Source organism: Aptenodytes patagonicus, chromosome 14, assembly GCF_965638725.1.
Source record: "Aptenodytes patagonicus chromosome 14, bAptPat1.pri.cur, whole genome shotgun sequence".
Lineage (NCBI taxonomy): Eukaryota > Metazoa > Chordata > Aves > Sphenisciformes > Spheniscidae > Aptenodytes > Aptenodytes patagonicus.
This window is the reverse complement of record NC_134962.1, coordinates 18,857,757-18,885,697: the sequence shown is the minus strand read 5'-3', so window position 1 is coordinate 18,885,697 and position 27,941 is coordinate 18,857,757. Positions and strand designations below refer to the sequence as shown.

The 27,941-nt window shown below is 54.1% G+C and overlaps 1 protein-coding gene across 1 annotated transcript; it reads right to left on the bottom strand.

Annotated features, from left to right (window-relative positions):
* Window positions 1–59: 59 nt before the first annotated feature.
* On the bottom strand, window positions 60–27,695 carry LOC143166858 (arf-GAP with SH3 domain, ANK repeat and PH domain-containing protein 1-like). Its single transcript, XM_076351655.1, has 26 exons — window positions 27,570–27,695; window positions 22,202–22,274; window positions 21,785–21,930; window positions 21,237–21,311; window positions 18,393–18,442; window positions 18,152–18,281; window positions 16,162–16,247; window positions 15,628–15,703; window positions 14,092–14,178; window positions 13,794–13,894; window positions 12,288–12,357; window positions 11,743–11,830; window positions 11,199–11,247; window positions 10,673–10,836; window positions 10,314–10,447; window positions 9,545–9,636; window positions 7,528–7,705; window positions 6,515–6,600; window positions 6,057–6,172; window positions 4,155–4,222; window positions 3,544–3,651; window positions 3,205–3,409; window positions 2,348–2,524; window positions 1,266–1,411; window positions 428–550; window positions 60–183 (listed from the first exon to the last, which is right to left on the bottom strand). The coding sequence occupies exons 1-26, from the start codon at window positions 27,693–27,695 to the stop codon at window positions 109–111; spliced, it is 2,829 nt and encodes a 942-aa protein (XP_076207770.1). The 3' UTR covers window positions 60–108.
* Window positions 27,696–27,941: the final 246 nt, after the last annotated feature.

Here is a 27,941-nt window from a genome sequence, read left to right as displayed (position 1 = left end):
GCTGGTGCTCCCGGCCTGCTCATCCCTGGGGCCCTTGGTGCAAACAGAGCTTGGGGAATTGCATTTTAAGCAGATGATCAGATCTTTCTTCTTGAATTGAAGCAGCTCCTACTCATTGAGCACGTGAACGAATGAAGCGGGGAAGACACCTTGCCTGTGAGGCTGTCCTTCAATCCACCCTTTCTGCAGGGAGAAGGAGAAAGGAAGGAAAAGGAGCGGTGAGCATGGCACAGGGGTGTTCGGGGGGGATGAGGAACTGGCCTCATAACAGCTGCCTTTGGTTGCCAAGGAAAAAATGGAAGATGGTGAGACAGATGCAGAGCAGGAGATTACAATGGGTGTGACAGTCATGGAACAGAGGCAAGAGATGGAAGGAGAGGGGATCATGCACATTCCAGCACCGGTCAGCATATGCAGATTCACTCACCCACCAGTTGCTGTCCTCCTTTTCAGACACTACGATGATCTCGCCTGTGCGGAAAGTCAGCTCATCTTCCCAATCAGCATTGCAGTCATAGAGAGCGCGGACCCTGAGGAGCAGCAGTCTGTTCTGCAAGCAGGAGAGAGCATTGTCAGGCTTTGTCAGACACAAACTAAAATAGCTCTAGTGTCTTGATCCTAAAGCCCCTGGCAAAGATGTGAGGAGCAAGGATGAGACTGGGAGGTTTCTTGTGCAGAGGGAGGGCAGAGGTGGCAGGTCACCTGCTGGGAGTTTGGGCAGGACGGATCCAGAAGACACCACCTTCTGCTGGAGCATCCTTCCAGAGGCACCTGCTCCTCTGCCCCAGGACTGAGGTATGTGCAGTTGCACTGTCTGAGGTCCTGGTTCTCTCAGGGCAGCTCTGTGCAAGGAGTCAGCAGTGCTGCTCAGCACAACCCCAAGACCAAGCAACCCAAGCAATGTCCCCCTAATGAAAGGGCTCTGCCTCTGCACAGTGTCCTTAGGGAGAAAGGTGTCCCCTGGAGCATGGAGAGGCAGGGCCAGTGTGGACACTGCACACTTGTCCTTGTCCAAAACTGCACCCTGACCTGCCAACAACCTGAAATCATAAACAAGGCTTCCCTCAAAAGGCAATGGAGCCTTATGGGGATTTTGGTAGCATTCCCAGCACCTAGCAGGGAGATACCAATGCCAGGGAGTCACAGCAGAAGTGCTGGGAGGAGAAGCTCCTGGGGCCAACTCCAGCTCAGTTCAAAACCAAAAGTGATAAATATGGGCAGATGTGGGAGCTGAGCTGAGCTGATTCTGGCCACTGGCCACCTACCAAACTGCTCCTCCGAGGAAGAAGAGGTGGGACATCCCGGGCACGGCCAGAACATGGATCTGGCTCCTGGAGGGATCGGTGTGGGCCAGGCTGTCCCACTTTGCTGGAGCCAGGTGTGCGGAGGGAGTCCATGGCTTTCAGGGCACCTATGACACAATCAGGCTGGTCATCTCCTCCCACCTTTCATCACGGGTGAACAACAGCAACCACCACTGTCAGGCAACGTGGTGCAGGGTCGTCCTCCTCCATGGTACAGCATGGGCAACAAGCACCCCATCAGTCTGGGAGCTGGAAAGGGGAGGGACTGGGGATGGGGCGGAGAGTGGCAGCAGGGGAAGGGGACGTGGCCAGGAAGCAGAAGGACATATAGTGGAGGCTGGGGTGAGAAGTGTGTTACCAGGAGATGGGAGATGGGCTGTGCAGCATGAAGGTGCCCCAAGAGCTGCCAGCACCAGGGGAAGGATGCAGCTGCAATGCGTCATGCGCTTGGCACCCTCTGTCCCACCCATGCTCCCCAAGCTGCTGAGCTCTGCCACAATGAGGCTGTTTCCTAGAGGCACCTGGAGGCTCCAGCTGGCCAGACCTCCATCCCGGAACACGCAGGATTGTTCCTGGCAGTGCTCACCCCTTTGTCAAGGGTGAGCCACTGCCTCAGCCCCCAGCCTGCCACCCTGCCTGGGTGCAGAGAGGGAGCATCTTTCTGCCACGGGGCACCCGTGGAAACAAATCCACGGCCTGAAAGACGGGGATGGGGTCATTCCCTTCTCCAAATTCAGCATCTCCAACAGCCCAGCAAACCCCAGAATAACCCTGCCTTGGAGGCACCAGTGTCTAACAGCCAGGGTGCGGGGAGCCACCATCGTGTTTGGCTGTGGGCATGCCATCCAGTGCCGCAGCTCCCACAGTTCTCCCAGCCCCGTGTCCAAACGAGGCCTCGTGAGCCTGATCCATGAATGAGGCTCAGCCAGACAAAGCCACGGCCAACCCGACCTAGTGCGGGTGCTGGAATGCAGACCTCCAGCACGTCCTTCCCACCAGTGTGGTCTGGCTCCTTGGCCCTCCTGAGCCTGTCCTTTCATTACCTGAAGCCAGGCTGGTCGGGCTGGACTGCTCAGGGCTGAGCAGTACCCAAGGCACCGGCTCCGAGGATGTGCGTTTGTGCTTGATGCTCAGAGGCAGGGGTGGGCTCCTCCTGCTTCTTGTGTCCTCAGCAAAGACAGACGAGCTGGTAAGGAAGGGTGCATATGCCCTCTGGGGAGCTAAACACAGAGAAAGAACAGATCAGAAGTCAGCAGCAAGCTGGTGCTGAGCAGGGCTCCTGGGGCAAACCGCCAGGGGAGAATGGGCACAAACACGTGGGCAGGGATTTTCTTTTCTCTGCTTGCAGCTCTGACTTGAGAAATGCATCAGGTTGGAAGCAGACCTGGGACTGGCAGAGGGGAAGTCAGGCACGACTTCGTGAGTCTCCCAGAAAGCAGGGTGGCTGTTGGAGGTGGGACACACCATGGGAAGGCTGGGCAAGGACGGTGGGAGCCGGTCTTGCTAAGAAGCAGAACTGTGATGCTGCTGCTGTTTCTGCCAGCAGCTTTGTCTTCCCAGCCCTGTCTCTAAAGATGTGCTCCTCTGCCTCTCCCAACAGCAGCAGCATTTGGGGGGGGATGGCACATCCTAACAGCACCAGCGTAGGGGCTCCAAGGACGAGCATATGCTGCACTGCTCTTCAAAGCAGGGATCAGTGCTAGGACAGACCAGCCAGCGCAAGCCAGCCTTGGTCCCTCAAGGAGCAGAGGACAGAAGGGTGCCGTAGGGCACCAGGCAACCCCTCACACCCTATCGGGGGCCCAGCTCCCTCCCAGACCACCCTCTGCCAATGGAGCCAGGCTGCAGCAGCAGCAGCTCACCCTGCCAGCCCCTGCAGGACCCTGCTGCAGGCTCTCACCTGGATTTACCCGCTGGGGCAGGAATGGAGGCGCGTAGGAGGGGGCCGGCGGCATGTCCAGGCTGTGGAGGTGGGCGACCGGTGGGGGGCAGGTGTCCGGCCACCCCCCCCAGGGTGCTGCCCCTGCTGCCTCTGTCCTGATGGCAGCAGGAGGGAGGTGGTAGCAGCTCCGGGGATGGGCAGACCCCCTCTTCGCAGGACCCAGCTGGGAAAGGGATATTTGCGGGTTAGACGGAGTGGGTATGGCTGGGCAGGTACAGGAGCACCCACTCCAGCGCAGTGGGAGCAGGGGCAGCGGTGGCACGTGTGGCCCCAAACCAGAGCCTGTCAGGCTCTCACCTTCTCATCCAGGTCTTCATCACTCTCATACATGTCATCTTGGCCCAGCCACCACTCATACTCCACGTGGACATTGGGGTTGAACTGATTGCTCTGGGCCTGCAGCAACTGGGGCACAGAGGAGCTCCCTGAGGACCCACCAGCCCTGTCCTGCCCCACCAGCCCCACAGGTAGCTGCTGGCCCCATCTCCAACCACCCACCCATCAGGGCAATGTCTGCAAGCTGTGAGCGGTGCTTCCCAGCAGCAAGGGAGTTTTGCGACGGTCTCCGAGCACACAAATCAGGACGTGGCAGAAGCAAGACTTGGACTTGCTGAAGAGATGCGCTCACCCCATGCAGCCTCAGTACAGCTCCAGGTCCCCCTGCCCAGGCATGGCAAGACCCCTGCCTGGCCTGTCCCAAACCGCTCTGCCCTGAGGGACCCCACGCCAGCAGAGTCAGCGCCCACTGGACCCCTCCGCACCCTCCTCTGCATCCCACACTGGCACTGGAGATGCTGAAGGCGTGGGTGACCCTAGAGGACGCGTCCACATGGGTGCGGGTCTCCCACTGCTCTCTGCCACTGGGACATGTCCCAAAACCAGAGGGGTGATGAGACATGGTGTCTTACCAGCTCTTCACACAGGGAATGTCTCATCTTCCTGGCAACATCCAGGGCCGTCTCTCCTGCTTCGTTAGCTGTGGGTGGGAAACGGAAGCTTTGAACACCGCAAGCCTGCCCTGTGTTCAGCGAATTGAAGAGCAATGCTGAGTTCGGGGCATCTGGGGACAAATAAGCCTAAAAGAAGGGACAACCTAAACCCAGACCAAAACAAAGGCTCAGGCCGTTGGGTGGTGGGAAGATGAAGAAGAAGGCAGGCTCTGAGACACCCAGATAAGGAGAGAAAGGAGCACAAGTAAATCCTGATGAATCACAGAGATGGGACAAGATAGAGGGACAGAAGAGCTCAGGCACTGCCAGAGCCTAAAGGCTATAAAACCAGAGCAGGACTCCATAGCCGGGATCCCTTGTCCTCTGTGTCACTGCAGGGAGCTTTGGCCAGACCTGACATGTGTGTCCTGATGCCTGCTGGACAGACCCGGATACCCGGGTCCCAGTGCTTGCAAGCAGGGTATGAGTGCAAGTGCGAACAAGTGACAACCATTTTATTTCAGTTTCTCTTTAAACTAAAACCCCTTCCACTCCTGGGAGGTCTGAGGGTGGGACCTGTGATAGTGTTGCTGTAACTCTGCAACGTTATTATTTCTGCAAAACCCCTCCTTGCAGAACTGCAGCACAAGTCTAGCTGGGAAGGGATGGGCTGGGGGAACTCTGGGGAAGAGAGAGGGTGGGAGAAGGGAAGAGCAAGAGGTCTGCACCCTGAGGGACCGCAGAGCACCCCCAGACCAGCGGCAGGGTCTGCACTGTGGACTCAAAATGCTTGAGGTACCAGTAGTAGTCAGTAAAGACAAATCAGGCACGGCTGTGCTGGGCATGGCCGAGGCAGTGAGAAATTTGGTTGCCAAATCACTGTGCGACTGGGGGACATGCACCCAGCTTCTGCCGCCCCATCGCAGTTTCTCTGCCCTCCGAGGAGCTGCCACCACGCTGCCTGGAGCAGGAAATGGGAGCATCTCAGGAGCATCCCAGGAGGCAAGGCTCAATGCACCTACCAGCTCGGCTGATGCTGATGATGGATACATTTGTGCTCTCCCATTTCACCCAGGATCCTAGTTTTAAAGCTCACTTTGTTGTGAAGAGGAGATTCATGGGCAGTATAAATGGTTGGAGCTGTGATCTGGGCTCCAGAGCACCAGCACACACTGTCTCTGAACCAGCACTTTAGCAGCCCTCCCACCTGCTCTCCAGCATTGCAGTGTTGGCTTTGAAAATGAGTTAAGTGCCTGTTTCAGCTCCTGCTGTTCATGTGCTTCATGTGGAAGAGCAGCTCAGGCAGTGGTTGCCTTGCTGGGCTCTGCCAGCTCGGTGAGCCCACTCCAGCGCAGTCCCACCATCGAGCTGCCAGTCACAGGCAGGCCTGTGGCTGCCCACCTGGGAGGGGGACAAATGAAGTGGGGCAGAGGCATGAGCTCCCTGGGGTCAGGAGCACCCTAGAGCAAGCTGGTTCCTCCCTAGGGAGCAGAGAGGAGCATCCCCTGCTCTGGGCTGGAGAGCAAAGCCACCACTTCTGTCCCACGCTGCCGAGAGCAGGAACCTCTGAGATGTGGTCACCCCACTCACGGAGGGCCACGTGCACCCCAAACCAGCTTGTGAACGCCACTGAGCCTGGAGAGCCAGCCAAGAGCAGTGTCAGAGCAGGGCACCTCGCTGGACACGTGGAGAAGAGCCTGGGGCTGAGGCTGTCACCGCACGCACGGGCAGGGGCCCCACCCAACACCGTCATCAACCCACCTCTCCCCAGCCGCAGACAAGCACTGCTGAGCACTTTAGCAAGGCTAAGGAGGTGTTTCCAGAGAAAAGCTGAGAAGACACCCTGTGTGTGCATGGGGTGGGGGTCCCACGGCCACTCACTGATGGCGATGTTGGCTTTGGCTTTCAGCAGCAGTTTGACACACTCAGGTTTGTTGTGAGAGCAGCAGTAGTGAAGTGGTGTGTTCCCCTCTGCCGTCCGCTTTGCCAGGCTCCCGCTGCAGCAGAGGGTGGATAATGTCAGCACCCTTGGGAAGAGCCACTGGCCCCAGCCACAGCAAACACTGCCTGGTGCTGGCACATGTGTCCTTCTTCCCACCTCGCCCAAAGAAGATATGGTCACCACCAATGTCACACCTCAACCCAGAAGAGACGAGGGAACCCAAGGCACCTCTGATCTAGGGATAGTTACCCCAAGCCCATCCCAAGGCATGTTTGCTGGGAGGCCTGCCCTGGTGATTTTTCTCTTTTTTGGGAGCATTTTGGAGAAGATCATCAGTCTTGCACCTTTCACTAGCATGGTTTAGCCATGACAAGCTGACTGGTTGTCATGAGCTTACCTGTTCTGGACAAGAAAATCGACGATATGCAAAGAGGTTCGATCAGACAACAGCACTGCCAGGTGGAGAATGGTCTCCCCAGGTTCCTGTAACCAAGAAAAATACAGCAAGGATGAGACTGTGTCTGCCTGCACCACCACCACAGATAGGAGCATTGTCCTTTAGGGACTCTCCTTACACATTTAAAATCCCTGAGAGATGAACAGGTTTGGCTGTCTCTTCAGAGTTATGGCCACCAAGGCTGGTGAGAACCTAGTTAACATGCGTAGAGCCATGGCTCATGGCTTCATGAAGAAGAATCAATCATCCCCTTTTCACATTTAGAAACTGAGGCAACCAAAGGTGACTTTTCTCCTCAGACCAACAGCTGAACTTTGCTGAGTCCACGATCTTACCAGAGCCCCAGGGTGTGCAACGGCTGCTTCCTGTGGAGCTGCTTCCTGCTTGCCAGTTTGTCCCAAGACATCCCATACTGACAGTGCTTCTTGCTCACTGCAGCATTTTACTCCTTCGGTTTTACTCTGGAGGACACCCACCGGTGTCCTTGCCAACAAAGGGAGTGGCAAGGCAGCGTGCCCGCAGCTCCGAGGGTTAGGGCTGCGCTCTCTTCTTGCACTTACAGCAAGGACCCATGCTGCAGTTTTGCAGGAAAAAATGCTGCCCTGATTTTTCAGCCTAGAGTGAGACTTGGATATCCTGAGAAAATCCATTCAGAAGTTTACAAGTAAATCTCAGTTACAAATTGGCCTTTGGAAAGCCTTGGGCTTGTGGTTATGACTTCTGGCCCCCCCACACACAGCACAAGGAGGGCTGTGGGGTCACAGCCAGAAAACCTCCCTCTGCTGTGATGTTCCTCACCCTGCTCAAGTCTGCCTGTTGCTCCCAGCTCACAGAAAGTACAGTTTTCATCAGAAAATGCTGTCCCCTCCCAGGCACAGGAACCCTTATGGACAGGTTGGAGAGGTGATGGCAAAGCTGTTTGCCATACGGGCCCACAGGACAGGTGGCCATACCTGCAGAGGTGCCAGCACAGGCTCGCTCAAATCCACGTTCTCCGCATATGCTTGGAGCAAAGAAAATATGTCCTTATGCTTGACAGCTTCTGGGAGGCTGGAGCACTGAGCAGCAGGGCTCCTCTTGGCATATTTCTTCTCGACATACTTGGAAATGATGAAATTTTTCCGAAAGGCCCTGGCAGAGACCAGCCGAAAGAGAGTTAGGGGCCACAGAGCAACCCAGTGAGCATCCCAGGGCCACTCCCCTCCTCTCCCGCTGCCCCAGCCACCTTCCCTCTCTCTCCTTCAGACCTGCCAGGCAGTTTAGCATCTTTCCTCTCTCTGTCCCATTCCCCAAACTCCTCTGCAGCAGCATTCGTAATAACTCTTAGAAAACACTGTGGTTTTCTTAAAGCTTCCTCTCCTGCAGTTACATAATTAAACAAGAACTTGACTTTCATGCATTTAAAGTGTGAGCACTGCCATGGCTGGGGGCGAGGACCCCTGCACCCACCATGGGAAGCCGGAACCAGCTCCCCGTCTTTCCTTCCAGCAGGGATCCCACCGCCTTCATCCAACACCCCACGGTCTTGTGCTGGGAGGGATGGGGAAGGGTCGCTGCCTCTCCTCCTCTCCCAGGCACTCATTGCTTTCCAGAACCCCCTCCATCGCCTCTGCTCCGGGATGAGGAGCCCTGACCCCTCCATCCTTCCTGGGTGGGAGATGCTCAGGGCTGCACTGGGGATTTATATACAGTCCCGGTGATATTTTTCTGCTCTCTTCTCCCTTCCCTCCCTTCCCAGTCCTGACCCATCCTTTGCCTTTCGGACCCCTCTGCCCTCACAGTTCAGTACTGGGCTCAGCTCCCTGACTGTGAGAATTAGGGGAAGGAGCAGAAATCTCAAGGACTGGGAAACACCACATGGCATGAACTGGCTGAGAGTATCCACGGGTCAGGAACAGCTTCCAGACAAGGACTGACCAAGTAAGCTGGGTCTCTCCCCCTGGAGAGGTCAAGAACAGCAGAAGTGGTTACCGGCCAGAGGATCTGGGGTGGCCGCAGGTGCCCCGGGGGCGAAGGAGTGCTCCAAACAGAAAAGGCCATTGAGGAAGAGCTGAATTTTTAATTTCATGCAGTTTCACTTTCCCCAGCATCCAAGAGGAAGGGTGTATCTGGCAACCTTGACCATGTTGTTCTAGTTGTATTTTCCTGCTCTCCCAGCTCTCTGCTGCTCTCTCCCTGCCAAGTGCAGTTCCTTATCCACCCATTCACTGCAGGGTAGGTCCACACTGTCTAAACAGTGCCCTAGTCAGGACTCACACGCCTGTAATGGAACCTGATCATGCCTGGTCTGCCTGGTCTCCAGTCTCCTGAAAGTCCCCTCAGCCCCTGACAATAAGCTCCCCAAGAGCTCTGCTGCACCCCAGGTTTATAGCATTAAGACTTGGAGAAGCCCCCAGCTATTGCTGGTACCAGCCACACCACCCCAGCTCTCCCATGTCCTCTGCAGAGCCTGGAGGCTGGGGCACTCTGGGATGAAGGATGGGGGTTCCCGCATCCTCAGCAGATCTTTGCTCGATGCCTACGCTGATCCCACCGGCCCTGGGCCCCAGCCGCTGGACACAGTGAACTGCTCTGCACTGTGCAAGTCCCTGTCCCCGTCCCATTCCACCCTCCCGCCCTTCCCTGCCCTGCTGACGTGCAGCCAGAGTCGTCCTGCTTGGCAGCTCCACTTATTTCACTTCTTGCCTTTCCCTTTCCAGCACCAATTCCTCAATCCCTGTCCTGACCTCAAGGCCAATCCTTGAGCTGTCCTGCTGGCTCTTCCTCACTCTTCTTCTCTCCTTTATCAAACCTTTCCTGCTGGACTTGGTGAAATTTCTTTTAAAGAGAAGTTACAGTCTGGGGAGGAGATCGGGCAGTGCCATGTGCCTGGTCACTGCAGGGAGCACACAGAACCGCAGAGCATGTAACCATGGGTGAGGGTCCCGTATCTAACCTCCCACAAAAAGCAGCTCTTGCAGAGCAACTCACATGTCACTGTGCACTGTGGGCTTCAGGGAAAAGCTGGGGATATTCGCTTCCATGATGTCATTGAAGCCAGAGTTGCTGATATTCCTCGCCAGCTGCAAAACAGCCAAGCTAGGGGTAACATGGGACATGCAGCAGCTCTACATGCATGGCAGCAGGAGAGGGAGCTCCAGGCTGAGATCCTGACCAAGTATCGAGGGGATGTCAAGGGGTGCCAGGATGTGTGCACCCAGTGGCTGGAGACTCTGCCCTGACTCCTACTGCTGAGATCTCCCAACTCCAGCAATGCAACCAATCCCAGAGCCGACCCCTGGGCTCAGACCGGGGCAAGGAATGATCACTGCCAAATACTCCCATCCCCTGCCCTGATGTCCACCAGCTGCCAGCAGCTCCCATCACAGTCCTACCAAACCCATGAGCAACTGGAGCATCGTGGCCCTAAAACGGCCCCTTGCAAGGTCTCCAACCCCCTGCGTGCCCCACACTCTGCTCTACCCCAGTTCAAGCTTGGCCCTGCCCCACAGCTCCCCTGCACCAGGAGACACAGATGGGGAAAGGGGACTGAGGGAGACGGGTCACCCAGTGAAATGACTCCACCCTCTCCTCCTTGAAGAGGACAATTCCTGCCACAATAACCACTAAACCCTGGGAATTACAGGTGGGTATGTGTCAGTTTAACAGGTCAAAAAAACACTGAATTAACTTAGTTTCAGGAAAGCCACAGCAGAAGCAGGGGGAGACTTGAGGACAGAGCACACCAGCAGCATCCTACCAGTAATTCGGAGGTTGCCAGCTTGTCCAGAGACAGCGACTGGATGCGGGAGAGATGCACACCCATCTCTCTGTGAATCCCAGAGCACTCGATGCAGATCAGGATGCCCAAGTTAATGGAGAGCCAAGTGGGATCTGTAGAGACAAGACTGCCAGGCTCATGCGCATCTCCTGCCTGTCCTCCCTGCCGGCCCCACCACCATCCCAGGGCACAAGCTCCACAGCAGGACAGAGGGGAAGGGCAAGACCCCAGATGCCTGCGGGTCTCCAGGAGCTGGATGCTGTGGAGGGCAGGGCAGAGCTCTGCCTGTCCAGGGGTGAGGAAGCACAGCGGCCCCACAGCCATGGGCTGGCTCTCACCTGGGGCCAAGCAGTCGCAGCACTCCCTGTTCCCAGGCATGCCTCTGACCTCCTCGATGATGGCCCGGGTCAACTCCTCCTGGCTGCTCTCCCCTCTGCCCTGTGCCCTACTGAAGGCCACATTCAGCGCCTCCTCCTTGCTGTTGCTGAGGACGGACACCCAGCTGCACAGGCAGAAAGTGGCTTAGGCACGGGGTCCTGTGCGGCCGTATTCAGGCTGCAGGGCGAGGAGGGCAGCAGGGCTCGTCCCACTGCTGCAGGGGAGATCCCACTCTGCCCCAGCCTGCACAGCAGCCACCTCACACAAAGGTCCTGCACAGGACTCCAGCAGCAAACTGGGTGCCAGGAGCCTTCATCAAGCTCCATGTCCCGCTTGCAGCTGGCCAGCCCCCCCGGAGTGACTGGGACACAGTCAGGATGGGAAAGGCATTGAACAATGTGCTGCTCAATTAGCCAAAGAGCTGGCTCCTTATCAGCAGCCAGAGGAGTATTTTTTGGTCCTCAGCGAGGCGCTGGCAGTACTTACGCAACACAGTCCTGCTCATCCTCTGCCAGGAAGCGGTATGTGCGGTTGTCTGAAACACACAGAGCTGGTCTCCTCTAGGCACCCCGCTCATCCATGTCACCTGCCAGGCTCATGGCAGGGCACAACATGCCTGAGCTGGGCTCAGCAGAGCTGGGAGCAATCTCCAGCCCGGGCAGCTGAGGTGACAGTCACCTCCGTCTCACTCAGCCCCTCCCCAGTGCACCCCAGGCAAAGGGACCTGCTTCTGTACCAGGAAGGAGTGATGCTGGTGTTAGCTAAGCTGCAGCCCGGGAGCTACACTTGCATGGTTCCCATGCACCCCGCACTGCCCCATGGCAGTGCTGCCTATCTCACTCTGCGTGTGCATCACTGCTCCTGAACAGAGCTGCCTCCTGGCACAATTTCCCCAGGGTAATCCCCCCAAGCTGGTCCAAAGCTGCAGAGCTTCCTCTCATCCCTGCCTGCACTGGCTTTCTGAGTCCAAAGCACTGCCGCCTCTCCAGGCCCTTCCTGGAGGAACCACAGGGCAGGCACCAGCACTCACGGGAAACCAGATCGAAGCATTTCTTGTCATCCATGTTTGGCTTCACCTGGCAGGTCAGTAAATTCAGCTTGGCTGGTGGGTGGTTGAGCTACAAGCAGAATGAGGAAGCATTGAAAGGCTGTGGTCCAGTGGTGACGAGCACCGCCTGGCTCTGGAGGCAGAGCCACGGATCCGCCCTGTGCCCAACACTTTGTCTTTGGCTGTGCTTTCAGGAGCAATACAAGAAATAGCGACACGGACCTTTTCTTTCCCAACAGCCACCCCATGCTTGGAGCCAGGTCCCCAGGCTCATGCCCCTCCATGACCACAGGCACATGAGGACCTCCTATGTTTGTCTAAAGCTCTCTTGGGTTGCAGAGACTTAAGTCTCAACAGAAAGCCTCCTATGCCAGGGCAGCCCAGCAGGGCAAGCAGCAGGCATGAGGGCTCTGACAAGCCCCAGGAAGCCACCGGCACACCTGACAGTGGCAGGGTCTGTAGACCCTGCAGGGGTGGGCAGCAGCTCCCAGGCAGGAGCAGAGCAGAGTGGAAGAAGCAGTTCTTACAATGCTGTGAGAGATGGTCAAGTAGCCATTGCTGATGGTGCATTTCCTCTTCTGCCAGACTTTCCTCAACCTGGAAATGAGTGGAGGGTGAGCTGAGAGGACACACACACACAGAGGAGCAGATGCGCAATGCAGTGCAGCGCTGGCAAATGCAAGAGCCATGCAAGGCACAGCATGGGGCCGCAACTCTCATCAGACATGCCAGCTGGGCTGCCATGGATGGGGTCTGTCACTCTTTGTCTGGGCTGAGAAGGACCTGTCATATGGCATAAGACAGGCTTGTACAGACAGGCAGCACAGCTGTTGTGGAGGTGATACAGGTGCAGAGCATCAATCAGGGCAGCAGGACCTGCTAGCAGAGCACAAAGCCCTTTGCAGAAGCCCACAGCAAGCATTCAAGACCATCACCTCCAAACTGCTCCCAGGCTGGCTTTCCTATGCTTGCCATTCAGGGCAGACCATAACACAAGGGAAAGGTGGTAGAGATAGACCCGAAAGGGGGGGAGAGACTGAACTTCAGTCTGCAGTGGAGGAGACTCCTGAGCCCCAGTTCATTATTTTCTGTCCAGTTTCAGGTTTTTCTAGGACACTTCACAGTCCTTTCCAGGTGTGCAAGTCTCCCAGTGCAGGACCCCTGTGATTCCCAGCAAATATCCTCCCACGCACTGGTGGGAGATGATCCTCTTTCCAAAGACAGTGGAGTGCTTTCCAGGAGCTCAGGGTCTGGTTCCTGGGAGAGGGGCACAGGATGGCTGCTGGCTCTCTCTCCCCTCTGGCCCACAATGCCATCTCCAAGGCAGCAGTGACTCACACTGTGTCTAATTCACCCCACATTTCTGCTCCTTCCCCTAATTCTCACAGTCAGGGAGCTGAGCCCAGTACTGAACTGTGAGGGCAGAGGGGTCCGAAAGGCAAAGGATGGGTCAGGACTGGGAAGGGAGGGAAGGGAGAAGAGAGCAGAAAAATATCACCGGGACTGTATATAAATCCCCAGTGCAGCCCTGAGCATCTCCCACCCAGGAAGGATGGAGGGGTCAGGGCTCCTCATCCCGGAGCAGAGGCGATGGAGGGGGTTCTGGAAAGCAATGAGTGCCTGGGAGAGGAGGAGAGGCAGCGACCCTTCCCCATCCCTCCCAGCACAAGACCGTGGGGTGTTGGATGAAGGCGGTGGGATCCCTGCTGGAAGGAAAGACGGGGAGCTGGTTCCGGCTTCCCATGGTGAGTGCAGGGGTCCTTGCCCCCAGTGCTTACAGGGCTTGAGAGGACATTGGGCAGCTTCACAGGAGAGGAATGTCCTCAGAGCTAAAAGACGGACACAAGCTGCCTGGAGCTCTGTGTTGAAAGCTGTTGGGGGCTGGGATAGTGTTGAGCACACCTTCATGCATGCTTGTCCTGTTCCGTCTGCCACGAGCCACCTCGGGGAGAGGGGGTTGGTCTGAGTGAGCCCTGCTCTGGCCCCAGGTCACCGACGCACAATTGAAAGGGACATGCTGGATCCCAGCTTACCCATCGCTTTTCTTGAACAGGGTCCCCGACTTCTCCGTGCCATACTGCTTGTTCCCTTGCAGCTGGTGCATATTGTACCCTGCCTGTTTGTTCCCAGGGTCCTGGCAGAAGGAGAGAAATAGCAGCAAGGCCCTACGCCATCAGTACCGCTGGCAACCCTGTGGCCCCCCGCCCCCAGAGCTCACCAGAAACCCCGCGGCTTTCTGCATCGGCAGGCAGGCACTACATAAGCAGCTGCCATGCCATGCCCTCTACAGGCACCACCACGCATTCCCTTGCAGGGAGGATCAGACTTTACCTCTTTCTGCTCCAGCTGCAATGACATTTTCAGTTGATCCCGAAGGGAGCAGAGCTGCTGCTTCTCCTCGTCTTGCCTGATCTTCATCTGAAAGGTGCCGGAGCACAGTGAGACACTCACATGGCAGCAGGAGGCTCCTGCCTCAGCTGCGACATCCCACTCCTTCTCCCAGGTGCAGCGGAGGTGCCCCCACACCTCACTCTGCCACCCTCTGCCCTCGCCGCCTCCCCACGTCCGTGGGATGCACTGAGCCCCATTCCTATGGTGGGAGGTTGCTGCTCGTCCCCTGCAGTGCCATGATATGTGGCATGTGCAAGAAGCACTTCAGTGGAAACCTCATTGAGGGGAGGGAGTAGGCATGTCCCCAGCACCAGGACTCCTGCAACGCAGGACCACAGGAGAGCAGTCTGCATTTTATTGCGAAAACAGCTGTTTGCAGCTCTCCGCAGAGTAAAAACAACCAACAGCTTGAAGGTCACCGTGGTGGTGGTTTTTTTTTTCCCTTGGTAGTGTCAGTAATTAAAATAATTAAAAGGTCTCCAAGCCATCAAAAAGTTGATGGACCTTGGCACAGGAATGTGGCCCTGAAAAGGAGCCTGGAGGTTTGTCCGCATGAGGGATCCATAAGATGCTGCTTGCTGTGCTCGGTTACTCTGCTCTGGGGTGGCACCTCTCCTCTTTTTGTTATTTACATAATTAATTTTAATATTAATTATTATAAATTATGGCACAAGCAAGGTAACACCCCTAATGCAGATTAATTCAAACAAAGCAGCAGATGCCCAGAGGACACCTGCACTACAGGACCAGGGGAGACGAGTACAAGTGATGCTGACACAGTATCTGGGTGAGGACCATATCCCAAGCCTCTGCAAATCTTGACTTGCAAGGAGCTATGGAGAAGGATGAGCAAGCCCAAGCAAACTGGAATGGAGGTCTAGAAATGCTGGGAAACTGACATAAACCCTCTGCTGCACTTGGAGGACATCATACCACCTGGAACATGAGTGCTCAGACTGTCTCTGAAAGCCCTGCCACTTGGAAAAACTCCTTTCTGTCTCCAGGCTGTGTATGACTGACAGAGCCCAAAGTCAAAAACTAAAGTTCATAAGGCTTACAGTGACCTGCCTCTACAGCAAAACAAAGCCCCCAAGAAAATGCATTAAGAGCTTGAGTTGGCAGCAACAGGCATGGAAAGCTAAGAGCACAAATGAGAAATCTGGAATTCTGCAGAGCAGCTAGGGCTTTGGCAGATGAATACGTTAGTGCCTCCTTGGTATCCATGTTTATGCTTGTTCTTCCTACTCTGTGTCCTGGGGAATGGCACCATAATTTTCCCACTCCCAAGGATGGCTGCATTTCGCCCCTCCATGGGCCACTGTGCATCAGAGGATCAGGAAATAATGATTAATAGATGTAAAGAGCTGCAGAAGTCCCCAGTTCTGCTTCTGCAGAGGAAGAGGAGGCCCTGGGGAAGACATTCCTGCTCTCCAGCCTGCTCCTGCTTGCCACATCCAACTTCAGATGAATACTCACACTCTGCAGCTCCGGGATAAGCTTCTCTGTAAATTTCTTAAGTTTTGCCGTTGTGTTTAAACATTCCTGGAAAAAACTGAGAGGAGAGGCTAATGTAAGGGCATGTCCTGAAATCCTGCTCTTAGCACTGGCTGTGAAGCCTACAGATGCCAGGCTCCCCTGAGCTCCTGCCTCAGAGCCCATCATGCCTTCAGCAGACAGCACTTTCGCTTCATAATTGAAAAAAAATCTTTCTTAGGAAATGTATTTTAGAAAGATTTGGAGGCAGTTAAATTCAGGGAGAGTGCTCAGCACTCTGTCTTCTTTGCATCCCAGATTTCTGCTTTACACTGGCTTATGAAAATGTCAGACTAAAGAGAGGAAACACATTCCTTGCCTCCACGGCCTCCAGAAGAGGACTTTTGGCAAGTTACAGGACAGGCCAAGCCAACTGCAGGAACCCAGGTCCTGCAAGTTAAGCCACCCCCAGGTCCCCTCTACAACCAGCGGTTCTGGAGAGAAAGGGCGTGCAGGCAGGTTACCGGTCGCTCTTACTTGAACTGTGAGCTGCAGTGCTTGATGTAGTTTTGCAGCAGGTCAATCCCTTTCTTGGTTTTGATCTCATTCACTTTGATTAGATACTGAAGGGAAAAGGACACAGGGACTGAATTTGTAGCTTAGAGAGAAATGCCTTTTATGTACTTTTTGATGCCCCCCTCCCAGTGTGTTGTGGCCCATCCTGGCAGTTATGCCCTGATGGGAGCAGCTCATGTGGCTTTTATGGGGTGAGAAGATGGTGGTAAGCAGGGCCCAGTGCTTTGATTTGGCCAATAGAGTGGTGGACCCATGCTGGTGGCATGGACCCTGGGCTTGCTGGGCTTTACTTATGCAGGGCAAACACTCAATTAATACACCCTCAAAGATTCATCATTCATGGTGCTTTCACTGAAGAATGGCCAGCTTTCCTATAGACCTTCAAACCTCATTGCTCAAGAGCCAAGTTCCTCCAAGACGCACCAGACTTGATCCATGAACTGCACCACCTCCACCTGACCCTACTGACAATGTCAGTGCTGTGAGCCTGCCTATGTCCTACACGCAGCTGGCATCTCAGCCTGCCTTGAGGACCTTCAGAAGCGAGCTGAAGGTTCAGGTTTCCAGCCCAAACTTATCTGCCACCTCACCCAGCCCATCCTCCAACATAACAACCTCACCAGTGAAAACCAATACTGGCCTTTTCAGTCAGTGGACTGACAACGTGAAACAGTGTGTTGTGCTGTGAAACATGTTGAGTATTTCTCCATCTGTATCTGGACTACTCCTATATCAGCATCAGCTCTCTTGACAGTGCAACTACTGTAAAATCAGCAACCTGCTAACAACCATTTCCAGAAGACCCACAGGCCAACATAGTAAATCACCTTCCAAAATACATGTTCAACATGGCTAACCTCAGACTTCCCTATATTTATTCTGAGGGGATCATTCAAAACACCCTCGATCCATCAGAAGAAGTGTTTCCTAGAAGACACCCTCTCAGGAACCCGAATGCCACGTGTGGACTCACATCAGCACAGAACAGAACCTCCATCTGACCTACTGGCTCTGTTTAAGGACAATGCAGCTCCATAGCACAAGGGCTTCTAATATTTGAAGTAGAGCAACAGTTTCAGTACGGAAACAGTAACTGTTTCCAAAACACGGTTACAAAGAGCTGGATATTTTGAATGAAATCGGTATCTTCCAATCTTTTACTCATGCTGTTGCTTGTGACATGTGGCAGTGGGAGCAGGAAATCCTGTTTGCAGGGGAGTTGGGCTGAGTTTATCCCAACAAGCAGAGGGAGGGCTATGGTGGGACCATCTGAGAGGGAGCAGGGACCCCAGTGCCAGCAGTGCCCACCGTGGGCAGTCGGGAAGAAGCTCGGATCCAAAGCCTTCGTGGGATTTTTCCCAAGTTGTTATCTCTACTGCCAAGTTAATATAGGCTCAAGATTTGGCTAAACTCCTTAACCAGCCCCTATCCCAGGTTGGCTTGAGCTTACCACAACCCAGGCAGCTCTCCAACTGAAGGAATATGCCCAGGGTCTCACTGGCAACAACGGACATGACCTGCTGAGTAATGGTCCCTGGGGATCTGCAGCCCACCTCGGTGCTGCTCCCCAGGGGCCAAGCAGAGGGAGCTGCCAGATGCTGCCGGTGCCTGGGGCAGAGCCTGGGGGTCTTCAGCAACCCAGGAAGGCAGAAAGGGACCTGCAATACCCTGGACACCAGCATCACTCACTGACTGGGGACAGAAGATGGCCCTAAATGAAAAATCAGCGTGGATTCAGACAAAAAAGCTGCTTTGAAACAATCCCAAGTTGGAAGGCAAGTGAGAAACACCAGCATGAGAGTCACTGCTGATGACTGCACACTCCAGACTGGGCTCTGCCAGGGCTGTGGCACAGTTGCTGTGCACCAATGGAAGGGAAATTCATCCCTTGGATGCCAATTCAGCAACTCTAACACCGCTCCGTGTGGCACAGGCTGGTCCCTGTCCTTACCTCACACATGTTCAACTGAAAGGTCCTGCGCTCCTTCTCCATCTCCTCGGCAATCTCCCCCCCACTCACCTCGCTCCGCACCATGCCATGTTGCTTCGCCAGCTCACGCTTCTCCTTCTCAATCTTGGCACTCAAGGAAAGAGGAGACGTGTGAAAGGCTCCGTCTGACTGCTTGCTGGTGAAGGCAGACAAAAACTAGCCTCCAAGTCCAGGCCTTGGGGTGAGGGAGCCTAAGACTTACAGTTTGCTCTCATAGTCTTTGCAGGCCTTCTCAAAGGGCTTCCTGAACTCCTAGGAAGAGCCAAAAGCACCATTTAATGACTACGACCGCAACAGAGCCTTCCTTATCCTCAGCATACTGCGTTCCCACTGCGTCACCCTAGCATAAAGGCCCTTGCAGACCCAGGACATGGCTGTCCACAGGAGTGTCCCTCCCCAGGAAGGTCCTCGCCTTTCCTCAGTGCACTGCAGACAAGTGTGCTCAGCAGTGCAGGTTCACTCATGGGCCCATGCTTGCACACACATGCGAATACACATAGGCTCCAAAACATACATCACGCACATGTACATCACATAGCAGTACCCAGCTATAACATCTTTCACAGACTCACAATTTTAAGGGCAGAAGGAATTGCTCAGACACACACAAACCAGAAAGTGCGACCCAGATTCTCACCTGCTGAAGCCAGAATGTTGTGCTTAACCAAAGCAAACCAAACCAATGTCATGCTTAACCAAACACCACTCAGAGAGACATCAGAAACCCACCCAAACCTGGCAGCATCAGCACAATCTGATTCTTCCCCAGGTATTCATTTAATGGTGAATTACTCTTGCTGCTAAAAAGCCATCATTTGTTTCTCATTTGACTGTGTGACTTTAGCTTCTCTCCAGCGGTTACCACCTTGATATGTTCATCTGCAATTTGTCCATTAAATGCATTTACTCAGATCACCCATGTTCTGCCCTGTTCTCACCACTTACTGCTCTGCAAACCCCTATGTCAAAGACAGAGTAAATCAGGTTGGAGGGGACTTCGGCAGGTCTCTAGTCTAATCTCCCACTCAAGGCAGGGACAGCACTGAATTCAGACCAGGCTTTGTGCAGGCAGGTGTTGAAAAAAACCCAAGGATGGAGACCCACAGCCTCTCTGGGTCCCTGTCCCAGTGCCCCTCCATCCCCCAAGGTGAAATTTCTTTATTTATGTCAAGGCAGAATCTTGTCAGGACAGATTTATCTTGCATTTATCTCCATTCTAATGAAAATGTCAAACTGATTCAGGTCAGCCTCTGATTCCTGTTGGATCCCTTCAGCTTAATCATGACTCCTTGCGAGCAGCTGGTTTTTTCCTCTCTCTCTGCCTATTTTCTTGGTTCCCAATCTTCTTGATATTGTCCTTAACAATGTAAAAAGTGGATTTTTTTTCTTATTATTTTATATTCTCTTATCAATTTACTTCACACCAGAAGTTCCAGAATTTGCTCTCTCCTTCCACTTTCATGCTCCTGTATAGCACAAGCTTCCACATGGATGCCTAATTGCTTGTAATTAGTTTCAGAATTAGTCCTTTAGAAGTCCCCAAGCCCTGCCACAGTTCCCATTCCTCTTTCTGCAATCCTGTCCAAAACTTTTCCTCCAGTTTCCCAGAGGTTCAGCTGTTTGCTCAAGGATCCCCAGCCCAGCTCTGATACAGCTCAGCTGCAAAACCTTCATCAAGCATCTGAGGAAACTGCAGAGCTGGGAGAAAAAGCTGGGAGAAAATCTGTAGAGTGGAACCATACAAGATTAAAAAGGTAAAATTACAGAGTTTAGGTTGTTGAAACAGGTTCATTACTAGCTCAAGGATTCAAGAGGAAAAATAGTATCATGGAAAAATATAAAATCCTAAATGAAGAAAACACAGGGGATTTGTCAGAGTATCAGCAGGTCTTGTGGAAGACAGCAATGACCAATAGCAAGAATCTGTTGCAGGGAGCAGGAGCACTGTCCCTGCTCCTCCCGAGCTGGTCTGCCCAGCCAGCACAAGTCCTCAGGTGTCTCATCATGGTGCTGAGTGTATTAATGCCAAGCTCATTAAATCCTGACAATCTTGTGTGTGCATCAGCTGATAAATAATTGCTTTACTGTTTCAAGTTTTACATACCCTGCTCGTGGAGTCTCTGTGCCCAAAACTACCCAGAGAGGAAAGGTGCCAGGTCACAACTGGCAGCTGCTCCACCACGTTAGATGCAGGCTATGATCAGCAATCCCTCGACAGTGACCTCGCTCCAGCATTGCGATCGGGACTGGTCCAGCTTCCTCACCCCAAATTCCCACAGGCAAGGGCACCCCTATGCAGGCAGAGGCATCCGGGGCAATTGCGCAGAGCTGATGGCCTGAGTACTGCCACTGGGACTTAGTGGTAGGAATGTGCATGCAGACTTACCAAGGACCATGATGACCTTCCCATTGGTTAAAAAAAGCAAAAATTAAATACAAGTTTGATGCTTTTCCTAAAATCTATACTGATGAGCGCTGTGAAGCTCTCTGATATCTCTACAGTGCTGAAGATCAAATTGCATGGTCACTTCAGTACTTGCTACTCTGCAGTCCCTGAGAGGTACCTGCAGCTGGTACATACACACATGCACGCTCAGATTCACACCAACACACGTGTGCTCATACACGTAAATGAAAGAGCCACAGGTGGGTCTGCGAGGGTGGGGTAGACCTCACTGGGAGGTTGTGGGGGAGTTTGTGCACTGATGGCCAGGGAAGATATCAGTATCTGTTGGCACAACATCCTGATTTTTCCCTGCATAGCAAATGCCACCAGACTCCTCCAGATTCAGCCAGGTGCAGGCAAACAGGCTGAGGTCCCAGCTAAAGGGCATCTCTAGCTTGACCTGTGGTGTGAGGTGCCAGCCTCGGGAGAGAGCAGGATCCAGCACACAGGAGGTGCAGGCAGACCTGCCCTTCCAACATGTATCCCTGCCAGAGGACAAGACGTGAGCCAGGGATGAGACCTCACAGCTGGTACCCACTCTGTCTCCAGCCATTCGCTTACCAGCCCCACCGTGGCACAGCCCTTTCAGCCCCTGCTTACCCCTTTGAGCTCTTTCATGTCACCCTTTATTAATGACTCCAGGGAAAAGTTAATGTTGTGGTACAAACTCTGCCACTGGAAAGGAAAGAGAGAGATCACGCTACTATCACTGCACCCCTGCACCGCTCCTCATGCAGAGAAAGCAGAACTGTTTGTGAGCCTGCAGAGGAACCACTTTGGAAACCAATCAGCTGAAAGCCTCCATCCTTGGAAATTACCAAGCTGGAAAAAGCCACAGCCAGCCTGACCCAGTGTTGGTGAAAGCCCGGCTTCAAGCAGGATGGTGGACAGGAGACCTACAGTAGACTTCCAGAGGCCTCTTCTGAGCAGCCTCAGAGGTCTGCACAGACGGCCCTGGCTGTGCAGGCTGCACCACTGGCTCTGCAACCGCATGCCATGGCCTCCTGCCTCCATCTGGGGAAGGGGATGAGCTTGGGCCTCCAGGCTGTGGCCCAGAGCCTGCTGCTCTTCCTGGGGACCCTGGCTAGCATCCCCTTGCAAGCCAGGGGCCCCACTCTGATGTACATGCAGGGGACAGAGCTGCCTACCAGGCTCCTGACAGCGGTCAGCAGCTCCCGGGAGAAGGCAGCAAAGGTGCTAAAGGCACTGGCCAGCTGCTCCTCGCCCTCCAGCTGGTAGTTGGCTGAGAACTTCTCCTGGGCAGCGATGTAGGCTTCGAGGTGGCTGATGAGGTCTGGGAGAACATGGATAGTCTTCAGCGAGTGCAGGGGGAAGGTCAGGATGAATGCCCAACCCCTGCCTCCCTTCTGGGAGTCACCATGCCCGGTTCTGCTCACGTACCTGAGCTGGCTCCTGTTGCCTCCTGCTGCCCCCACCACTACCACCCAGCTATAGGGACCCCTGAGACCCATATTCCCTGCTGCGGTCAACCTGACCTGCAGCAAGGACTCCCCTCACCCGTCCATTGCTGTCTCCCAAGTCCTGAGGCTCCATTCTGCCCTGACCTTGTCCACAGCTATGCTCCGCCTTGGTTGCTTTCCTCATCTTCTGCAGCACAGCTCGGTCGGCATCCAAGGCCTAGAAATGCAGAGGAGATGATCACTGACTACATCCATACATGCATTTCCATAACCCACAGGGCTTAGCACAAGCCTCAGCATCCCCAAGCTGGACTGTCCTGCCAGCAGATAGGTGATGATCTAGTAGTAGTAGTCCATGTATATCTTAAATATCTGCAAGCCTTCCTGATGTTCTTCTGGAAGAAGTGGTCAAGCATTAAGGGAGAATTGGAAAATATATTAGAAAAAGGAACACACAACATTGACAGAAAATGTGGATTTCAGTGGCAAGAGACTATTAGTTACAAATTATATTTCCATCACTGTCAGCGTCATTCCTGGGCTGAGAGGAGGAGGCATAGGTGGCTGAGGGGAAAAGTTTGCAGGCGTCTAAACTCTCTGCCTATGAGAGACTGGATTACAGATGTTACTTCATACACATACTGCTTGGAAGGACTCTCATGCAATCTCTTGTTGGGAGCACGATTATTGTCAATACCAGATCAGGTTGGCTGTGCTTTACTTAGTTCGACTTTGAAACCCTCCGAAGATGGAGGTCACCTCTCTAGTGACCTCTTGCAGGGCTGCACCACCCTCTGCAGAAGAAACTTTTCCTAATGCCCAACCTGAACTTCCTGAGCCACAAAGTGGATATTGCTGCATGTTATATCATCTGATGCTGCCCAAAAGAGCTTGACACTATTGCCTATAGCTGCCCTTAGATGAGTTGTGGGCTGCTGTCAGACATCCCCTCTTCACCCAGCTAAATCAGCCCAGCTCTACTTGTCTGTTACCGTCCACTGACCCTCTCTGGTTTCTCCACATCGCTCCTGACTGGGGACAGTGCTTCAGGTGTGACCCATTCACCAGACTGATGTGAGCCCCAACAGCTCCCACATCAGGCTGGCCCTGCAGGGAGTGACAGGACTTCGCTCTGAGTGTTGTCCTGACAGTGCCAGAGCTCGAAGACAGTGCACAGGCTTTTAAGATCCATAAACACGGATTTGTGGGAGCAAACAGTTTTACAGCAATTTGGGAATGCAAAGAACAGCTCAAGGTGGACTTGCATGCTGCAGCTAAGGCTATTTAACAGCTGAGTGGGCGGGTGGGTACCCAGGGGATTGGTACCACCACTGGCTTTGTCCTCTGTTGTGCACTGCATCAGCCAAGCCACACAGCTGAACACATGTAGTAGAGGAGGATGTGAGTCAGGCTCTGCATGGGTCAGCACAGTCAAGACTGTGGCATGCAGGGACATCACTGTAAACATTTAGGTACCCAAGGAGCAATAGTGCTGGAAACTTATCTGCCTGCACATTTCCAGAGTTCAGTGCAGCAGGGATGTTGAGAACTTGAATTATGGACTTATACACCAAAATAGGAGTTGCCAGACTTTCTGCTCCCCAGGGAAGAGCTGCCACCCACAACTCAGCACCTGCACGTTCTTGTCCAGCCCAGTTTGGGACTGAGGTTTTCCAGCCAAGCCCTCAAATAGAGATTCCTGGGGCAGTTAATGTGATCTCTAGGACCAGCAGGACTATGCTCACACCAAGCACTGCAAATCCAGGGAATCCAGTACTATGGTTCAAAGAGATCCCCATGAGCCAAGGTCAGAAAGGCAGTGGTGTGATAGAGCACCTGAAGCATCTGACCATTTTCCTTTGGCAAAGCTGCTGGAGACACTCATACCCCCATGTTCAGAAAATGACTTTAGGTTAATCCAGGACTTCAAGGACTAACCCATTCCCCTCACAACCACATGGTTATTGTGAGTGCCACCACAAGGCAGGAACAGTTCCTTCCTTGGCCACAGCTCCCTGCAGTTGTCTGAGCCATTGCATGTTGGATTCGTCTCGCTAACCTTAGGCATCCCTTCACCCTTCTTCAGGTGAAGCCCTTTTGGCTTAGGTGGAGCCCATCTCCTTTGCAGAGGCTCCACCAGGGCAGCTTTCCCAGTTCCAGATGTCTCTCATCTCCTCAACCCTACAGCAGATTTTTAGCCACACATTCAGACTTGACCTCTTCCCTTCCCTGCCTGCCCTTATACATGGCGCTAGGAGGGAGCAATTTGGAGTCTGCTGCCACTGAGACCCTGATCTCCAACCTCCAAATGGCCTCCAGAGCCTCTCTCCCCCTCACTCCCCACTGCTGCTGGGACCCACCTTGACCAGGATGGCTGCCTCCTTCCTGAAATGTCCTTGGAGCCTGCCCAGGTCCCTTTGTGATACCAGTCAAGTTTATACTTCATCTTTTACCAGAAATTCAGCCTTCCACACACAGATGCTCAAACCTCCCACATCCATGGCCTTCCTCTTCCTTTCTCCTGACAATCCCCTCCCTGAAGGTGTAACCTCGGTCCACAAGTGACCCATCACCACCTTTGGGACCGTTCCCTGTCTGCTGGGCCGATGCTTTCAGGCCAGAAGTCTTCCCTGCTTCAGAGGAGCAGCATCAGGGTAAGACTGCTCCATGGTGTCCCAGAGGCCATCACCAACAGGCACTTCCACCTCTCCAGGCTCCCCTCATCCAGTGAGCCCAGCTGCAAGAGGCGGCACTCCCCACAAGGATCATGAAGTGTATATGAGTACAGTTGCTGGCCACAAGGCAGGAAATTACGTATCTGGCACTTGGCATGGGAAACCCCAAGCTCCCTTCCCTGCCTGTACTTTTACCTGTGTTTGTTTGCCTTGCAGGCACAGATCTGGTTCTGCACTTGGCTGAGCTGCATGAATTCCCCTTTGGGGACCTGCCTCCAGCAGTGGAAAACTGGCTGATGTCCTCCCCCTGCGGCTCAGCACTCCTTCCCTCTGCTGCCCACACTACTGCCAGGCTCAGCACACGCCATGCCAGGGCTCTCCTTGCTCAAGGACAGGCTCTTGGTGTGTTTACTGCTTTATCCCACACTGGTGCTGCTCTCTGTTACAAGCATGCACCTGCTGACGGCTGTTTGCACGCACTAAGACTCTTTGCTGTACAAAGTTCCACACACCATCAATAAAAGCTGCTGGCTGAACCACTGCAGAAGTCACCAGCACCGGTATTTCTGCCTTTCAGAGGTGAGACCAAGGAACAGAAGGACCTGTGGCTCCAGGTCTTCCAGCTCTGTTTTCATCCCTGTCTGTGATTTCCAGGGTGCTAGGGTCATAGCACACTTTTCCCTTCTCACTAGTTTTCAAGAGCGCAGAAAAACCCAGATTGAGAGTGACCATCAGTTCACATTGTCTGATCGTCTGCATAGACATGGCATTAACACTCACAAGACAACCTTGCATGAGCCTATACCCTGTGTGGGACTCAGAGGTCTCCAGAAAGACATCCAAACTGCATTTAAAGAGGATGGAGACCAAGCACTCGCTTCACCTTTTGGCCACGCACACCAGTAGTTCATTAAGTCACAGCTAAAATATTGCGAATAATTTCTTTTTTCATTTCAGTTTCAGCTTCAGCTCCCAGCTGCTGGCTTTTGCTTGCCCTTCTCCAGCACCAGAGTCTTCCTCCTAGTGAAAGCGCACAGAGGTGGCAGCTGAGCTACTGCACAGGTCAGAAGGAATTAAGTGCCAGGCGAGAGCCCGGTCAGCCTCACCTGGCAGCACAGTGCGAGCACATCAGGCTCAGGGCAGAAGCAAGACAGAGGCCAGCGCTGATGCAGGCAGAGAGGACCTTCCTGTAGGACAGGCAGCTCCTGCCGACACCAACGCTCAAGCAAGAGCAATTGGGGATACCCCACGATGTTGGAATTTCTCCTTGCCATCTGCTCAGTCCAGCCCTGATCTGCACCCAAAGATGAAATCATCTCCCCGTGTCTCCTGGCTTACACAAATGCTGCTGCCCAGCCAGCGCGGCTCACACCACAGCTGCCTGCTTTCACTGCAGCAAATCATCTGCAAACTGCACTGGGGGTTGCTGCTGCACAGCAGCGGGAGCATGTCCTGAGTTTTATGTCCACTCTGACACGCGAGTCCCAAGCCAGGAGCTCTGCAGACATGAACAAGTTCGGCAGTGTTTCTTTCTAACCACAGCTTCCTGATGTAGCAGCTCTGTTTTAAAGGACTGAAGTTTTAGCTTTGCTTGGGGTGCAAGTGATAGAGTAACAGTTGAAAATTAAGCAACACAAGGAAATTGCCCCATGCCCAGAGGCTCCTGAGCAAGTCCTGGCCTCTGGAGGCCTGAGAAGACAACAAACCTCAGTGACCACCACTGACAAAACGATCTACAGGAGCACAGCTCCCCACCTGCTCCAAGCCTGCAGGCGCTGGGGGACTTCAGGGCAGCAATCACAGCCCACAGACAGGCCCTGATAAAGTCCTGGACACCATCCCCTCATCTGCTGAAACTGCAAAATGATGAGAGAGGTGACACGGTGGTGGTGCGGTTTTGTTGCTCCCAGCACATTTACCAGACCTACCAGGAGGAGGCACCAAGGGACTCAGAGCCCTCTGGACCACCATATGGAGAGCCCCACCACAGTGGCAACATCTCATGGATATTTTCCACAGGGGGTCAGGATCTTGATTTGCCCAGGAACAGGCCAGCATGATGGTTACACTATACTGGCCGTAGTTTTCAGCTAAGTCCCAAGGCAGGTCTAGGTGGGCAGTAGGAAGCTCTCAGTGGGAAGCCTGGACCCTCCACTGAGCCAATCTTGCCCTCACTCATGGTCTTCCCAGGGCATCAAGCTCTGCTGCTTGCTCCCTCATGTGCCAGCAGCATGCAGCAACCCCTTCCTCTCCTGCACCATGCCTTGATGATGCCTATCGGGGTCTTCTGGCTTTTGCCATCGGTCAGAAAACAAAGGCATTTGGCCCGAATAAGTTTTGCATCAGATGTTGTGCTCAGCAGCCAGCTCTCACCCCAGCTCTGTGAATTTTTGGAACCACTCATGCATTTGGCCTCCAAACATCCCACATCAGCGTATCCCACAGCTTAACTCTGGACAAGTGAGGAAACCATCCTGCCGCCCCCCAAGAACTTCCTTTAATTTTTTGTTTTGCTTTTAGTTTGATGCTTGTCTGGTCGAAGGGTTCTGTCCTCTCTTTACCACGCAGTGTGAGCCCAGTACAAGGTACAGCCTTCCCACACAAACCTCTCCCCCTTTGCTCTTGTCCCCACCGACTGACACCTGTCACCCGGCCACCATGACCCATCACAAGCCTTCACCAAATCTTTGCTTTGGTGACGCTCATACCACTCTCCACTCACGGTGACAAATGATACGGTGATGCCCGAACTGGGGTGCAGATCCTGCGGGACCATGATGGGGATGGCCCCCCCCACTCCTCAGGGTGCACCCCCGCAGCCCCCTGCCCCTGCTCACCTCCTCCAGGCTGTTGGCAGTGGCCTTGCAGTGGCCCACATGGCTGGCAAAGGTAGAGGTGGTGGGTGAGCTGAGGTCCTCCTGTGCCTGCCGCACAAAGTCACGCACTGAGATGAGGGCCGCCATGGCGCCACAGCGAGGTGGCACCAGGAAGGGGAACTGCCGGCAGGAGCCGCGGTTGCGCCAGCACTGGGCAGGGGGCTGGGGCGGAGGGCTGGGGTCACGCTGCTGCCAGCAGCGAGGGCAGGAGGGAGCCCCTCACCTTGCACACCCACACCCCGAACAGACACACACACACCCCGCAGTGTGCACACTCTGACACACAGCCGCACACCCAGGCACACAGCAGCACGGCTACAAATCCTGCAATTG

What these genes read in the sequence shown, in the direction of transcription:
- LOC143166858 (XM_076351655.1), bottom strand. Translation starts at nt 27,695, where the DNA reads ATGGCGGCCCTCATCTCAGTGCGTGACTTTGTGCGGCAGGCACAGGAG. An exon ending in GGAGCATAGCTGTGGACAAG is followed by an intron (nt 21,931 to 22,201) that starts GTCAGGGCAGAA and finishes ATGTTCTCCCAG; the next exon opens with ACCTCATCAGCCACCTCGAA. An exon ending in CTGTGCTGGCACCTCTGCAG is followed by an intron (nt 6,601 to 7,527) that starts GTATGGCCACCT and finishes TCTTGGTTACAG; the next exon opens with GAACCTGGGGAGACCATTCT.